This window comes from Echinops telfairi, unplaced genomic scaffold (genome assembly GCF_000313985.2).
Source record: "Echinops telfairi isolate 266 unplaced genomic scaffold, ASM31398v2 ScPeMD7_23;HRSCAF=83, whole genome shotgun sequence".
In the NCBI taxonomy this organism is placed as follows: Eukaryota; Metazoa; Chordata; class Mammalia; order Afrosoricida; family Tenrecidae; genus Echinops; species Echinops telfairi.
Window position 1 is genome coordinate 15,443,542 of NW_022103920.1, and position 17,022 is coordinate 15,460,563.

Sequence of the window (17,022 nt, forward strand, 5' to 3'; positions counted from 1 at the left end):
CTCATTAAATTGACCTTCGCGGAATGCTGCCTGGTGAAGTCTTCATGACATATTAAGTCCCATCACCCTGACCTCGTCAAGAACGCCTCAACATGATCGACGCTGTCTTGTCTTCTGGGTGTGGCGTGAACAAGCCTTCTCTGCAGGCAGTAATATTACTGAGACTAAATCATAGGCACAGATGCAACCGAGAGCCTGGGCCCAGCCAACGCGGCTGATTGCCTTTCAACAAAGCAACATCACTCATCACAGTCAATGGCGGTCTCCACGGTGAATCGTTTTGAATTTAGAGTGGGGGGATGTTTTCATTTTATTCTGATTTTGTTTTTTTATAAGCACCATACGCATAAGGAGTCGCGAAGTAAGTTATGCCTTTAAGGAACGTGTGGATTGTAACGGCATGTCAACAGGGAGGAGAGGGGGCTTATTTTCCCCTTGAAGGGCAAGCGAACAGAATTAAAAGGTGAAATGGACATAACTCAATTTTAAGAAACCCTGGCCACCAAATTACTCTTCTTGCTTAGGTTAAATTGGATTTGTTGCCAGAAGCCAATACAATTATAACCACACACTCTCTCTGGAGCAAAGGAGCGCTGCTGGCACAAGGGCTCTAAGGGACATGGCCCAGTTTGAACCAACCAGCCACTCCACAAGAAAAAACCTGGCGGTCTAGTTCTACAAAGATTCATCGACATCTTCATGTCTGGGAGTCCGGGTTGACTAGAGAAACAAATTCACAGACACTCATACAGGTACAAGAAAGGGTATATCAAAGAGTAATTGTATATTAAGAAAATATCCCAGCCCAGTCCAGATCAAGCCCATAAGTCCAATATTAGCCCATATGTCTGATACCAGTCCGTAAATTCCTCTTCAGACTCATGCAACACATGCAATGACGCCGAATGCAGGAAGTTCACAGGCCAGTGGGTGGCAAGTCTTGTGGATCCAGTGGTGGTGGAAGCATCTTAGCATTGGTGTGGGTCTCCATGTGGGTCCTCCAGCTCCAGGGCTCTGGCTTCATCAACATAGCTCTAGGTGCCTTGTCAACAGAAATGTCTGGCAGGGAGACAGAAGTGTCTGGCAGGGAGACGAAGCAGAGAGAGTGTCTCCCACCTCCAAGGAGGAAGACTGGAGTTCCCAGAATCCTCAGGAGAAGGCTATGCCCACCCAGAGGCCTCACTGGCTATGACCTGATTGACTGGCTAGGCTCTGCCCCTTTGCAAGCTGACAGACGATGTAACTGCCACGTCATCCCACTGCGATTTCCTTCATTCCATTTCCTACCAGCCCTATCTTTCTCACTGCCATCGAATGGATTCTGACTCACAGTGACCTGATAGGACCACTGCTGGGCTTCCTAGACGTTCATGATTTACAGGAACAGACAGCCTCATCGTTCTCTGGAGGATCGGCTGGCGGTTTCTAACTGCTAAGTAACCCCCAACACCTTAGCTGAGCTCCTCATAGGACTTAGGGTTTCCAAGGCTGTAAATGTTTATGGAATCTACCTGCCTCGTCTGTCTCCCACAGAGTGAGCTGGTGGGTTAGACCTGCCTACCTTCCAGTTAGAAGCCTGATGCTTCACACCTGGTGCCACCAATAGTCCCTACAGATTGGCACCTTGGCCATCCTACGGGGGTGCCCTTACTCTGTCCTATAGGATGACTATGAGTTGGAAGCAATTAGATAGCACCTAACAACAACAAAGAATTGTGATGAAAAGATGCCACCAATAAGGTGTGATACAAATGTGTAAGACATTTACTCCACAAAAAAATAGATTTGTTTAAAAAAAAGTAGATTTGTAAGCAATGGTTTTTAGTCAATCAGTAGGGAAAAGTGATAAAATAATAATAAAATGGGAAGGTTTTTGTTTTGTTTTGTTTTTTTAAATGGGAAGTTTTAATAGCACCAAGTTGAGCCCAATAGATGTAAGGGCAACAATTCCTTAACATTAGCTACTTAACCCTTCTTGCATAGCTTAAATTGGGGTTGTGACCTGAAGCCATTACCACTGTCATTAATACACACTCTCTGGAGTCAAAGGACCCTTGATCAACTTTGCAGAAAGTCAAAAACCCAATTCACAGCAGAGGAATAATGATAAGGATTGGCATTGCTCTGGTGGCACTGTTACGTCAGCCAGCTATAAGGTCAGTAGTTCAAACCCACCGGTTGCTCCGCCAGAAGAAAGATGAGGCCACCTGCTCCCATGAAGAGTCACAGCCTTGCGAACCCTATAGAGGGTTGCTTTGAGTTGGAATCAACTGAATAGCCCTGGGGTTGGGATAGTTTGGAAGGGGTCCCTAGGAGGTGCAAACAGTGACCCATTTGACTGCTAATCCAGAAGCTGGACGTGTGAGCCCACCCAGAGGTGCCTCCAAAGGCCTGGTGTTCCACCTCTAAACGCTCAGCCATTGAAAACCCTATGGAGCGCAGTTCTACTCTGACACACCACTCGGGGACAGCCCTGAGGCCCATCAACTCCGTGGAAACTACTCGGAAGGGGAGAGGGAGCAGGAGGAGGGGGCATTCGAGGCAGTGGGACAGTGGTGAAGGGCGTGGGCTACAAGTGAATGGTAACATCGTTGGAGATTGGAGCCCATACAGAATGTGCTGGGAGAGTAGGGAAGGGAAGGTCCTCGTTTCCTTTCCAGACCCTGCTCAGTTCCATCCATCCACCACTGCTCTTTTTCAGAGGGTGATAAGGGGCAAACTCCTTCCAGCCTCGGGCTGTGGAAGAGCCCGTGCAGATCTCCACCTCCCACTCCCCTACTCCTCATCCAGTTCAGCTCTCCTCTTATACCAGTGGCTTCTTAGCTCAACCAGTCATAGTCGTCAAACTGAAGGAAAATGTACCTGCTTGCTAGAGTGGATCTTGTTTGTTCCCTGAGCCATTGCCAGCACCCAGGGCAGTGGCTTCCACATGCATAGGACACACTCGATATTTGGAGACACAATCAATTATTTGCTCTGAAGTGCTTGACAATTCCTCACCTGTAAAGCCAGAATGACCCTTACAGGCAAGGGTAGCTAGACTCTCTGTCCCATGTCAGTCCCTGGAAAGGGACGCCATGCTTGGCACAGTGGAGGAGAGGCGGTGAGAAAGGAGGACGGCTCTCAAGGGGGAGACGGATGGACACAGTGGCTGCAGCAATGGGCTCGAACCGCTGTGAGGATGGGCCAGGACCAGGCAGTGTTTCATTCAAAGATGGTCGTGATGCATAGGAACTAGCTCGATGGCACCCCAAAACAACAGCCCTACAAAGCTGCTGTTCACCCAAACGCGCTGCCCCAAAACGTTCGCTCATAAACTAAAACATGAAAAAGCTCACAGCCATCGAGCCAGTCCCGACTCATAAACAAGCGGGGAACTGCCCCTGTGGGTGGGTTTCCGAGGCTGTAACTCCGTAAGAAGGCCTCGTTTTTGTTTGTTTTCAGTACCGGAGCGGCTGGTGGTTTCGAACCGACTGCCTTGTGGTTGGCAGCCCAACCCGGAACCCGCAGCCGACGCCAGGGGGCAGCAGTTACGCGAGCCCGAGCCCTGAAGCCACGCCTCCCGGATGAGGAAGCCCGGATGTGGTGCGTCTGCGCGACGACCGTCGGCTCGCGGACGCGCCGGAGGCGGATCCCAGCCGCCCAGAACGGAAGCTGCGCAGCGTTCGAGCCGCTGGGGAGCCAGCCGGCAACGGACCAACATGGCGGCGCCCACGGAGGGGCCCGCGTTTGTCGCGGCGGTTGAGAAGAACTGGGGTGCAGTTGTCCGCTCCCCCGAAGGGACCCCCCAGAAAGTCCGGCAGCTGATAGATGAAGGGATCGCCCCCGAAGAGGGCGGCGTGGACACGTGAGTTCGCGAGTCATCCCGGGGTCTGGGGTCGGCTGATCGGAGGGGAGGGGGTTGGAGAACGCAGGCCCCCGAGTCGCCTTGGTCCCGCCGTGGGCACTGGGGGTGGCGTCGCCCCGGGTCAGATGGGCTGAGTTAGTGTGCTTAGTCGGCTTTGGGTTTCCCCGGCGCGGCCCCGAGCTCTTTCCTCAGCACGAGTGGAATCCTTTGCCCTGGCGGTTATTGGCGGGGTGGGGGGGAGGGTAGAGAACCGCTAACTGAAAGTGCACCCCAATTTGCCTTACTTGGAGTTCTTGACTCTCCTTTCGAGTGTATCATGAACCCCTTTGGCTATCCGATGATTATCATTCCCTTCTCATCCCCTACCCCCTTTTTTTAGACATAAAGTAATTAAGATTATAAAGGAAGCCATTGACGTTGGGATGGGATTAGGAAGGTAGTAAAAGAAGACAGGAAACACAACAACATGCTTTTTAAAAGAAATACTCCTATTTCAAAGACAGGATAAAATAACGTCTATTTCCAATCGTTGCAAAGATAAACGACATAACTTGCAAAAACCAGAGTGGGAACGGACCAGTGATATCTATTGACAACAAATTTACACGTACTAATACTTATCGTCTTTCACTTCATAATTGAAGGAAATACTGCGTTTCAGTTAGATAGTGGAAAGCCATTTAAAAAAACAAAAATAAACCTCAGGGCCGTCCAGCCGATTCTGACTCATAGATGAGAGCCTCCTCTTATGCCCGCAGAGCAGCTGGTAGTTTTGAACTGCTGACTTTGCATTAGCTAAGCCACGAGGGTTCCTTGAAATGACAAGATCACATTTAAATTTACAGATCCTATGATTTTTTTCTCTCAAGAACCACTCTGCCTTAAGGCTCTGTCTGAGTGCTTAAGAGGTTTTTTTGTTTGTTTTTAATTTGCTTGGTGTTATAATACTCAGTATAATTTGTTTTTGTGTTTTTCCCCCCACCGTTTTACTGGTACCTAATCCACATATCATATAATTCAATAGTTTAATCATATCAAGAAGAACTGTACAATTATCACCACAATCCATTTCAGAACATCTCCCCACCCGCCTCATGGTTAAATCACCTTTAAAATGAATTGTGTAACCACAATCAGTTCTAATGCTCCCTCCCTCCTCCCACATTCATTGTTTACTCCCAAAGTCCCCTCACCCTATCACCCACTCTCCATCCCTATAAGCCCTTGCAGCAGTTGTTACCTCAGTGCGTCCACTCCCTTGCTTCACAAACTGGGAAACCCAATAGAAACAAAAACCAAAATTGAAATAAAGTTATAAGGATCAAATAACATAAAAATAAAGATCATGAGTAAGAAAGACCACCCTCAATATTTAAAAAACGGGTAAAATTTTTTGTCATGGAACAAGCAAGAGATACACCTAAAACAAATTCAGGTTGGGTTAATAGGGAGGTCAGTTGAACAAATATCAAGTTCAATCCGGTATAATAAAGATTACAGTGACATCTGTCTGATAGTAAAGCTGTTCTAGACCCTTGCCTGGGGTTGTGAGGGTCTGCCAGCAGCTTAATCTAAATACTGTAGGTACTCTACCAGATGGGTTTTGGGCTCCCACTGTATTCCCGGCCTTCTACAAATTGGGTGTTCGTCATTTAAAAAAAAAAAATTGAAGTGATTCGCCTCCCTCCTGAAGTGGCTCAGAAATGCTTTTCACTGAAAATAAGAAAATTGTTTAGCTGATTTTTTTTTTCCTTGTAGAATTTTTCCCCCATGAAATCTAAAGATACTTAACTCTGAGGGTTGGGTTTTGGTTGGTTGGTTGGTCTTTAGGACGGATGGGGGGAGGTATCAAGCTGATTCAGGTAGAAATAAGGAAATTAACTTTTTTTCCTCCTCTTTAATGAGTTGACTATGGAAGATAGTATCATTGTATAATGCATAACGTCTTGCATCATATTTGCCTTTACTAACATCATTGAAAGCCTGTCGGGGAACAGTGACTGCCACGGAGCCATTAGGCAAGATCGCATGAGAGGGACAGTGCAGGAGGACAGGACCTGCTGGGAAGATTAAGTACAACCAGAATGTGAAGCGTTTTGAATGCCAGAATGAAGAATTTGGATTTGAAGTAGCCACTAGTGTAAAACCATTGAAAGTATTCTTTGAGGAATGGCCAAACTAGAAGTGTTTTTCAGATGCTTCAATTTCAGTGTTGGTGTGAAGAGAGGTTGGATATAAAATGTCTAGGCAGAGTGGAGCTGAACTATACAAGGGTTCCTGCAAGAGGGGAACGGGTTCTCTTGTGGAGTTGCAGTCGATAAAAATAAAGAATTAGATGGACTATATTTCATATTAGATCTCTTTTCGTAAGGACTACTAACAGTTGTGCAACTTTACTTTAGGAAGGACACATTGGTCACGGACCAGTCCGTTAATGGATCACCCCAAGCAGAACAGTCTTCGCTGGAATCTACAAGCAGAGAAGCCTTCTTTAGCAGAGTGGAAACGTTCTCCATATCCTTTTCTTGACTTTATTGTAATTTATCTGTGTTGTGAAGTCCCGTACCCTTCTTTATTTCTAGCAAGTCCTGCCTCCTAGAATTGGTGTTCCTCCAGGGTAGTATTCTACCTACTCTACTTTAAACTTTTAAGACTCAAGACTTGGCAAGAAATTTTAGGAGAAGTGCAGCATGGCCTGATTTCCTTTCCTTCTTTATTTTTTTTCTTCTTATTTCCAGTTTTATTCTGTGGCTTATACGCCATTACTATGCGCATCATTTCAGAGCTCCAGCTGTCCCTGATTTGGTCAGTCGGGACCCTTCAAGTGGACTTGCTGCCGGGTCCCTGTCCTTCATTGGCCACTGCCTTTCTGGTGTAAGATGTCCTGCGGCTTCTCTTGTGTAATCCGTGGCCTAGCCTCTGCAAATGGCATTCTTCAAGGAGCTTTGGTTCCTTTGAACGGAGGTTATCTAGAAGTGTCAAGATCTGGGTGTGAATAAGCTCAGAGCTCCTGGGGCACCGCTCTTCTCAGGCCTCAGAGGGCAGAGCTACATACATTTGTACACATACAGGTGTACAAGTGTACTCACAGGTACATTGAAATTCACTTCTGTGTTTCTCTCTGTATGAAGCTATACAGCCCAATTCTAATTCTACGCCATAGGATTGATTTGAACCCCCCGCCCCCCACCTTTTCTGTGCTTGTCTCTCCCATGTTTGTCAGAGAAAGCCAATCTCCAACAACCGAAGGGCCAGTAGACACAATTATACGGCCATAGTATATAAAGATTATTGATAATATATAAAGTCATCAGGGATAGGAAAGATAAAGAGAGGGAATAAAGGAGTCAGAAACATTAATAGTTTAGAAGAGAGCCCCTTTACTATTTTGGGACATTTAAAGGTAGCCATCAGACATGCATATTCAGTAGTTAATGCTTCACAAGGTGGGTGGTGTCTACATTAAGGTCCCTGAGCTCATAGGTGAGGAAACCTAACACCTGCATTGGGGGAAGGTTTGGGAGGGTGATACCTCTCATATTGGGTGATATGATGGGAAGCGATCCCAAAAGGATGTCTACTTTTATAGGGAGATAAATCAACCAGGTACTCATTTTAAGGGGGCAGCCCATCTGTTAGGGGAGAATCTGTGGGAACAGTATTGAAAGCCGGATAATGTACTTGGACTTTACCTCTGACTTACCAAAGTGGAGGCTTTCCTACTGTGGAATTCTAGCTTTCCAGATTCCCTCTAAGTTAGGGAATCTAGTCCTCATCATATTTCCCTCCATGTTAGTTTCCCATACTTGTTCAGCACTGTGAAATCTAACCCCTGATTTTACTGTTCTGCTTTGAGTGGTCGCTTCCCTCATGTATGTAGTCTCCCATTTCTGATACCAGCTCCTTGTACCCCGTAGCTTCCAGCACTCCACCTGGGCTGCCTCCTTTGGATAATCTTAATTCCACCTGAGTTCTAATACCCTGCTCCAAGCTATACTCACTCTCCCACCCCTCCCTGGGATCTCCCAGCTCAACATCTAATGGTCTTAGGATAAATTGTTCAGGAAAGGAAGATAGCCATCTTCCCACTATTATTCATTGAAATATTTTTTACTGTAATACATTATTTACATCTATTTTCTTTTGTTCTTGTTGGATATAAAATAACCGCAATTTTTAGATGATAATCATTTATTTGACTGAAATTGATCAGATGACTCGACCTGTGGGTCTAGACCCCTTTGGGGGTCAAACGACCCTTTCACAGGGATCGCCGGATTTGTAACAGTAGCAAAATTAGAGTTATGAAGTAGAAATGAAAAAAATTTTTTGGTTAAGGGGGGTCACCACAACATGAGGAACTGTATTAAAGGGTCGAGGCATTAGGAAGGTTGAGAATCACTGCTCTAGACAATTCTAGGTTCTTATAATTTATGTCTAAAGCCTGTTTTCTAGCTTTGATCTTGCTTTTGTTGCCAGTGGAATGTTTTCAAATTTCCCTGTCCTTTTTTTTCTTTACAGTTTTATTGGCATATATATAATCCACATGTGTGATTCAGAAGTTCATTTATATCAAGAATTGTATAATTCTTAGCACAATCAAATTTAGAACATTTCCCCCCATCCCCCCAGATTAGGTCGCCTTTAAAATGAGTTGTGTTATCACAATCAGTTCTAGTGCTCCCTTCCCCTTCCCACATTGTTTACTCAAGAAATCCCTTCACCCTCCCTATCTCCCACCCCTTACCCCTACATCACCTATACACCCTTACATCAGTTATTATCTCTGCCCTTCACAAACTGGGAGACCCAACAAACAATAAAAAGCAAAAATGAAATAAGCTGGTAAGGATAGAATAATAATGTAAAGTTAAAAATACAAATAATAAGAAAAGATCACCATCAGTATTAAAAAAAGTCAGAGAAGAAATTTTTGTTGTGGAACAAGCAAGAAATATTTGCTTCTAGAGCAAATTCAGGTTGGGTCAAGAGGAAGGTCAATTAAGAGTATCAAGTTTGATCCAGCATCATCAAGACTACAGTGATCCCTTCCTGACAGCAAGGCTGCTCAGACCCTTGCCTGTGGCTAGTGAGAGTCTGCCAGCAGCCTAATCAAACTAGTTACTCTGCAGATGGGCTCCGGGCTCCCACTGTCCTCTAGAGCCTTCTACAAATTGGGTGCTCATAATTTTAGCTCTGATACTTGGACCTTCATCATATTTGAATTTTGTTATTGTCACCATTGCATCACACAAGCTGGTGGGTTTCTTGCAGGTACTCGTTTGGATGGCTTTTGTCGGAACCCAGAGTCCACCTGCTTGTTTGTGGGATATACGCGATTCAGGCTTACTTTGGCGGTCATACTATGATAAAAACCAAAGCCCCATAAGACCAACTAACAACTACACCACCAGCAGCAACAAAACCAACCAGCCAACAAAACCATGCTACAGGCAGGAACACAAAAACCCTATAAGCAAAGCACTACAACGTTGTCAATCATCCCCCTAGGGTATAAGGTGATTGTACCGATGACATCGTCATTTGTCCCAATGACACAGCACTCCACAGGACGCTTGGTATGAGGAGTCCACCTTGAGCCACAGGCCATGCCTTGTAGCCATACACAGTTTGAGCTCCCATTTAATTGAGCTCTGTTTACCCTGCTAACAGCATGGGCCAGGGTGATGTTCCTGGGTAGACTCTCCCAATACGTTTCTACCCAACCCTCGGTGAAACATGCCAGGGACCGACCATGTGATGACCGGTTTACCCATGATGACAAGGCAGAGTTTTCACTGGGGCTTCTGAATCCCTAGTATTTCAATGTAAGTGATAGAAAACCATTTTTAGGGTCCATCCTCCAACCCGTAGTAAACATTTTGAACATGAAAATATGCTGGGCTTCCTTGAGGCAAAGCTGGTCCCTTGTGTCTCTGCTTGTTCTTCAGCTGCCTGCTACCCACTGAAGGATGGAATTGTGCTTCAGAAGTAGTTTATCACTTTATTGTTGCTTTCTTATTGATCTGTTTATTCCTACATACATACAGTGAGTGCACGTTTTGCTTTCTGCTGATTGCTTGCCTGTCGTGTGTCTCTCTTAACCGAGTACTCTTTGAAGTGGGCAGGTAAGCCCCTGGAGCTGTCTCCCCTTGTTTGTGCAAAGTATGGCTGGGTCACAGTGGAATGTGACATGCTCAAGTGCTCCAGCTGCCAGGCTTTTCTCTGCGCCAGCCTGCAACTAGCTTTCGACTTCAACCGATGTGAGTATGAAATACGAGTTTATCCTTCTGTGTGCAGAGAGACAGGCGTCTCTTTAAAACTAGTTTTTCTGAAGAGACTGGTCACCTTGGTTGGATCCAAGAGTGTGTGTATTATCCAGAGCAAGGTGTGTTTCTCCTTGCTTTTGCCCAGTCCTCAACGAAGAGTGGGCTTTGCACTCCCTTACAGAGTTGCGGCCTGGGAAGCCCTCAGGGCCAGTTCTACCCTGCCTGTCGGGTCTGAGTTGGAGTTGACTCAGTGGCAATGAGTTCTGTTATTCTTGGTTCCTTCCTGTATTCTTGGGAACACCAGTAAGCTTACCCACAGGGTTTCCTGCTTTGTGCTTTTAGGCAAAGAGAGTGCTTTGGTGAAGGCTCCCACTGTGGAGCGCCCCTGCCTTATAAGAGACTTGTATATGTTATCTGTGGGTCGTGCGAGCTCAAGATAAACCGTGTTGGGTGAGAAAGCTGATGATGGCAGAGTGGCAAATACTTTCACGTATGTTTGCAAAGTTAACTTCAAGTTATTTTCCTGTGTCTTTGTGTTGTGTGTGGGTTTCAGATAAGGAACGGTGTGCCGAGCTGAAGAAAGCCCTATGTACTGCTCACGAGAAGTTCTGTTTCTGGCCAGATAGCCCCTCACCAGGTACTCATTTCTGACAGCCCTTGTTTACGGTTTCACCTAATAATTGCATTCTTTGGTGTGTGTTTTTTAATCATTTTATTGGGGGTTCGTACAACTCATGCACGTAGATCTATTTCTCCATCATCATGTATATATACATGTATATATTTACATATGTACATGCCTGTATTTAGACCTCTATAAATGCGCTTTGCTTCCTAGTTCTTTCCTCTATTTCTTTTTACTTTCCTCTTGTCCCACAGTCATGTTCAGCCTTCATTTGGGTTTCATTGGTTACATTGCCCTTGATCAAGCCCTACCAGGCCTCCTGCACCCTCCTCGCCACCGATTTTGGGTCACTTGTTCCCTTGTCCCTGGGTTTGTTAACACCCACTTCCTTCCCTTCCCCCCTCCTCCCTCTCTCATGTCCCCCTGGAACCATTGGCCCCATTGTTTTCTCCTCCAGACTGTTTATCCCACTTATCTTATCTAGATAGACTTGCAGAGATAATAATATGCACAAAAACAAACAGCAAAACAAAGCAACAAAAGAAAACAAAACAGCAAAAAAACAATGTCAAAAAAAAGAAAAGCCTATGAATAGTTCAAGGTCTGTTTGTTGACCTTCAGGAGTGTTTTCGGTCAAGTCTAATGGGATGCCATGCCCTGGCCCCAAAGTCTATTTTTGGTATTCCTCAGGACTTCCTTGCTCTGCTCCGCTTGCTGTTCCATTGCACGCCCTTAGTGCTTTGCCTTGGTGTGGTGAGGTCAGATTGGGCGCATTTCCCACAGTGTGTCTCAGTGTTGTCCCCTGTAGGACTATGGGTCAGTGAGTATCTCATAGTGGGGCCGGCCATATGATCCTCTCTGTGGATTGGCTGCTCTGAGCAGGGATATCATCCTCAAGGCTTGGTGGGCCAGGATGTGCTCCACTCTCTCTTCCTCCCCCTTCCTTTGCTCCTGTGTGCTCTGATCAGACCTGTCCCTCTCCCTGAGCTGTCGCTTCAGTGCTGTCCTCTGAAATAAATTCTTCTGGGGGGAGGGGTAGCCTGTCAGTCATTTTCAGTAAGCAGCATTGTCTCTGAGAAATTAAAGGGGCGATTTATACTCCTGAGCTCAAAATATAAATGAACAACATTCATTTTCGTCATTTCAAATAGAAATAACCAAAGACAACGACCAAAGAAAATGATCAAAAGTTTAGCTTCCCAAATTCTTTCCAAAAACATCCCAGTATACTGCATGGCCATATCTGACCTCTGGCTAGCTAAAGAAGAAAAACTGTGCAGCAGAGGTCAAACCAGACAAGCATCCACTCTCCATCTTTGTGATTTGTTTCTCTAGGACCCCACTCCTGGTACCAAAATGTGTCTCTGGATTTGTTTCTCTAGTCAACCCAGTCTAACACAACCCCGTAGTACAAGTCGTTTTCTTTCTTTTGTATAACGCTTAGAAATGTGCTGTTTTTTCATTTATAGGTCATAATAAGTTATCTGAGCCTTTAGACTAGCTTATGGCCCTTTGGACTTCTCTTCCAAAGTATCCTCTTTGAATAAACTCTTTCTGTTCAGACCTTTAAACGAAAGAGTTAAGTGATCTGTAACTTGCTAGTGATTGTAAACTTTTGTCACCGATTCCAGTTTTCCGTTTCAGGTGCTGGGTGCATGTTTTTCTCATTTGTTTCTATCATTTGTAGGTAGTCGCTCGCTTCTGATGGGATCTGCTCCACCAGCTCCATCCTAAGTTGGTTCTGATATAAGTTGTATACCACTTTTTAAATTAAAAGTTTTTTTATTACTGCCTTTCATAATCAGTATCTTTATTTGTCTTTGGGAGTTGGCAGCATTCCATATAAACGTAAGCTAGTTTCAACATTGTCACTTCCTGCTTTCCAGTTAATTCACGCATTATATGAGGGTAAGGCAAAAGTATTGTTATAGGGTTTTCGTTCCAAACTAAGTTCAACATGTCTGTGGTCCATGGACAGCTGCAGGCAAGCTCTCTCAGTAATATACAGACAGTGGCTCCTGGAAGGCTCTGCTGGACCAGTTAAATTCCAAGCAGCTCTCAGTTTAGAAGGTCATGGTCAGTTTAGAAGGACTTTTAAGGACAGTTTAGAAGGACTTTTTACAAAAATCATTTTAGGGGGAGCTCTTATAGATAGCATATCATTTCATAGTTCAATCACATCAAGCAGTATTGCGCACACACACAAAAAGCAGTATTGCACAATTGCTAATACAGTCAGTTTCAAAACATTTTCTTTCTTTGTTCAACTCCTTGATACCAGTTCCCCTTTATCCTCTCCCTCCACCACCCCCACCTCCAGGAACCCTGATTTTTCACTTATCTGCTCACATAAAATTCTGTTCTTCACCCCCCTGAGTAGGGTTATACAGTCAACAATACTATCAGCTCCCCCACCCCACTCTTCCAGTTCCCTCAGGGAACCATTATTTTTTTTTGGAACCATTATTTCTATTACTGTTTCTGAAGAGTTACCTTGGCTTCCATGTATCCATTGACAATTATGCAAATGAACATATGCAAGTCTAACATAATAAATGAGGTAAAACAAAAACTGTAATAGTTTGGTAATGAATTATTAAAGAACTGGAGGATAGCTACGTGTTTTATCAGTTCTATATACCACACCCTGAATTTGTCATCCCTTCTGAGAAGGACTGCCCAACTATCTTGCAGATGGGTTTTAGGTCTCCGCTACATCCACACCCTTTCACATCAGTTTGGTTGCTTGTTTTAGAACTGATACCTATTCCTGTTGATGTCTCATGATCACAGACTGGTATGCTTCTTCCATGCAGGCTTTGTTGCTTGCCTACTAGAAGGCTGCTTATTTAACTATACGCCTCTAAGAACCCCAGACACTTATCTTTTAATAGCTGGGTACCATCAACTTTCTTCACATTTGCTTATGCACTGTGGTGACTTTTTGTTTTGGTTTTGATATTTTAAAAAGGTAATCTTGATAGACTCTCTTGAAAGACATGGGGTATTCTTGGGGGCTTAATCTAAGGATGTTTGTAAGAACATTGAAAATTAGTTACATTAGGAAGAAACAGGCCAGAAAAGTTCACCAAGGACTTTTCCCATCACAGGAATGGAACTGCTCATTCTTGATAGCAGGAGCTTCCTATGATAGTTCTGTCGGGAAACCGTACCCCTGCCTCCGATAGCCTTGGTCTTGCTCATTAAGCTGACTTTTTTGCCCGGTGAGGATGCCAAACTGTCGTTGTGACATTAGAGAAGTCTGTTGACCTAGGTGGGAGATCTGTTGAGAAAGAATATTTTGCTATGTGTAGCAGTACTCTTTGGTTAACCCCCACCCCCAATACAAACAAACAAATGGACAATGACAGGTACAGTTCCTAGTAATTCAAATATGTCCTAAGTTGGGGACCACCTGTAGTCATTACCAACCAAATTAAACCTACTGCCATCAGGTTGATTCTGACTCTTAGCAACCCTCCATTGGGTTTCTGAGACTGTCATTCTTCGTGGGAGCAGACAGTCTCATCTTTGTCTCAAGGTGGGTTTGACCCACATTCTTTGTGCTTGGAAGCCCAGTGCTTAAGCCACAGCACCACTTAACAGCTTATTAGCATTTCATCCACATGTCATACAATTCCAGAGTTGTACAATTGCCACCATATTCAAATCTAGAACATTTTCTTCTTCCTTGTAGTCATTGTTATTTGTATTTTTTTTTACTGATTGTGGTGAAAAAATATACCCACCAGAACATTCTCCAATTCCACAACCTCTACCTGTATAATTCAGTGCCCTTGATTACACTCTTCATGCTGTACAACCAACACTGATAGCCTTGTCCACGTTATCCTACCACCAGTGACATAAGCTCCGTGCCCCCTAAGCAGCAATTCCTCCCCCTTCACCTATTGTCAAGTTTGGTTTCTTTTTTTTCTTCTGTCATGGTTTTCTGATACAGAATTTGCATATCATACAGTTCTAAAAAACAGTTTCTTGATACCATCTACTGTCTCCTTGATGGTTTCCCCCCAGATGTTCTATAGATGTTTTTCTTTATTTGTTCCAATTTGCACCCTGAAAAAATCCCATTTGTGGGGGGCAGGGGGAGCTGGTAGCAATGATGACTGTACAACCCCACTTGAGGGGAACAAACAACAGAATTGTACGTGGATACATTGGATGGTATAAGATATGGCAAATGATAATATAATAAGGGTTCCTGGGGGCGGGATAAGGGGAATTGATATCAAGAGTTCAAGAAGGAAATCTTTCGAAAATGGTGGTGGCAGCATTTGTACAATTATGCTTGATCTAATTGAATTATGGATTGTTGAACTAAGGGCTCCCAATAAAATGATTAAAGAAAACCCCTCGGGTTTGTCTGTAGATCGGTTTGGGATGCTGCCTTTGGACGAGCCTGATGTTCTCCTCTGTGAGGTTGTGGATCGTTTCCAGGGCCTCTGTCACCTGGACCTCCAGCTCCCTTCCCTGAGGCCAGAGGACTTGAAAACCATGGTGAGTGTGTCTTGGCTGGTGCCAGGGGGGACACGGCGGGACTTTTCCGCCTGTCCTTTTTTTTCATCTCCACCAGAGAAGAAACTGCTGAGCCAGCTCCCTTGGAGGTGTGGTTCTCTTGAGTGGCCTAAACTCATTTTCATCTCCATGAGCTAAAGCTGTTTCCCAGTTGGTGCTAAGCTGTGACAACATGGGACTTGTTACGTTCCTTTCTCCAAATGCTACGGGACAACTTAGGGAGTCCTTCCTTTCTCGTCCGTGGGTCACTGGAAACACTCCACTTGACTGTACTTTGAACTTGAGCCTGTGGTTCCTACCAGAACGAGCAGCTAATTGGTTCCCCAGATTGACAGGCCATTATCTAAGGTGACCAGACGTCCCGCTTTTGGCGGGACAGCCCCAATTTTTAACAATTTTTCCTGCGTCCCGCGGCGTTTTAAAAAAGCTCCGATTTTTGGAAAGAATGCACGACAATCTAGGGCATACGGTTTTCGGCTGCCATGTGGCTATTTCGCCAGGATATGAGTTTCATCAATGGTGTCCCGCTTTACCAATGTTAAAATCTGGTCCCCTTACCATTTTCGCAGCTTTAGCACCAAACCTTTAAGCTCTGATGCTCATTACAAATGTCACCCTGCCCTTCCCCGAGGCTGTTTTGAGTTCTTCACTGTGTTAGGTGTCTCATTCTCAAAAGCGCAGTTATTAAGACTGAGCGAATGCCCTGTTCTAAATTCCATGTCGGGCCAGGACTTGAGTGTTCCGCCTTTCTCATTTGGATTTGAAGTGTCCAACTGGCAGAGAAAATCTGCCTTTGGTCATTTGGAAAAGTTTCCTGCTATGAAGAAAACTTACTATTCCAGGAACCCTGCCTCCTCTCCCTGGTCCTAGCTTAGCCCACGCTCCCCAAGCGGGTCTTCCCTGGTGGACTCCGGTCCCGTGTTGGTTCTTTCTCCGTGATGCTCACCCTGGACCTTCCAGCTGCATCTCTAGCTATAACTTCTTTCCTGAGTTGGACCTGTATGATTCTGACCTTGACTCCTTTTCAGTGCTTCACAGAAGACAAGATCAGTCTTCTCCTACAGCTGCTCGAAGAAGAGCTTGACCACCGAGCTGGTGAGAAGAAAATGACAACCAAGCTGGGCTCCGACATCCAGGTCCACGTCACTGCCTGCATCCTCTCGGTGTGCGGCTGGGCCTGTAGGTGAGTCAGGCGCAGACATGCCCCACGAATACAATTTGGGAAGCCCATGTTGCTCGCTGTGGGAAAGCCAGAGCCACAGAGAAAGGGGGGGGAGGAGGGGGCAGGCAGTGGGAATGAATAGCAAAGCCAGAATTAGAAATCAGAGTTGTTGGTGTTCACACCTAAACTTGATTTTTCCCAGCTGGGAACCTGGGTTTCTGTAAACCCCAAGGTGGCTGTCTATTTTTAGAAAGAAAGGAAAAAGAGCTTAATTTATAAAAACTACCAAAGGAAACCTCCTCCTCCCCACAAGCTGGAGTCCTCTGGGCCCTCATGTTGGCATTTCTATTCCAGCTGCTCAGTTTGGCGTAGGCACCCTTTGAGCTAGAAGTCTGCCAGCACCAATCTGGCTCTGTACAGCAGTGCACTTTGGGACATGAGGGGCTGCATTTACCAGCAACCCTTGGAGATTTCTAAATGGTACCTTTCAGATAGCCTTGCCAGAGAGAGCACCTCACAGCCCCTAGCTGCTCCTGGAGGGAATGTTGGGCGGTGACCAGGGGCTGAGAGGATGTGTGCCCCC

General features: G+C 45.2%; 1 protein-coding gene across 1 annotated transcript in view; it reads left to right on the top strand.

Moving 5' to 3' along the window:
- Positions 1–3,701: 3,701 nt before the first annotated feature.
- Positions 3,702–17,022, top strand: part of ZC3HC1 (zinc finger C3HC-type containing 1) — an 18,925-nt gene continuing 5,604 nt past the window's right edge. The window contains exons 1-6 of the mRNA XM_045288927.1: positions 3,702–3,847; positions 6,250–6,361; positions 9,960–10,110; positions 10,670–10,753; positions 15,132–15,259; positions 16,306–16,460. Of these exons, the coding sequence (XP_045144862.1) occupies positions 3,702–3,847; positions 6,250–6,361; positions 9,960–10,110; positions 10,670–10,753; positions 15,132–15,259; positions 16,306–16,460 (776 nt within the window). The remainder of the gene's footprint in view (positions 3,848–6,249; positions 6,362–9,959; positions 10,111–10,669; positions 10,754–15,131; positions 15,260–16,305; positions 16,461–17,022) is intronic.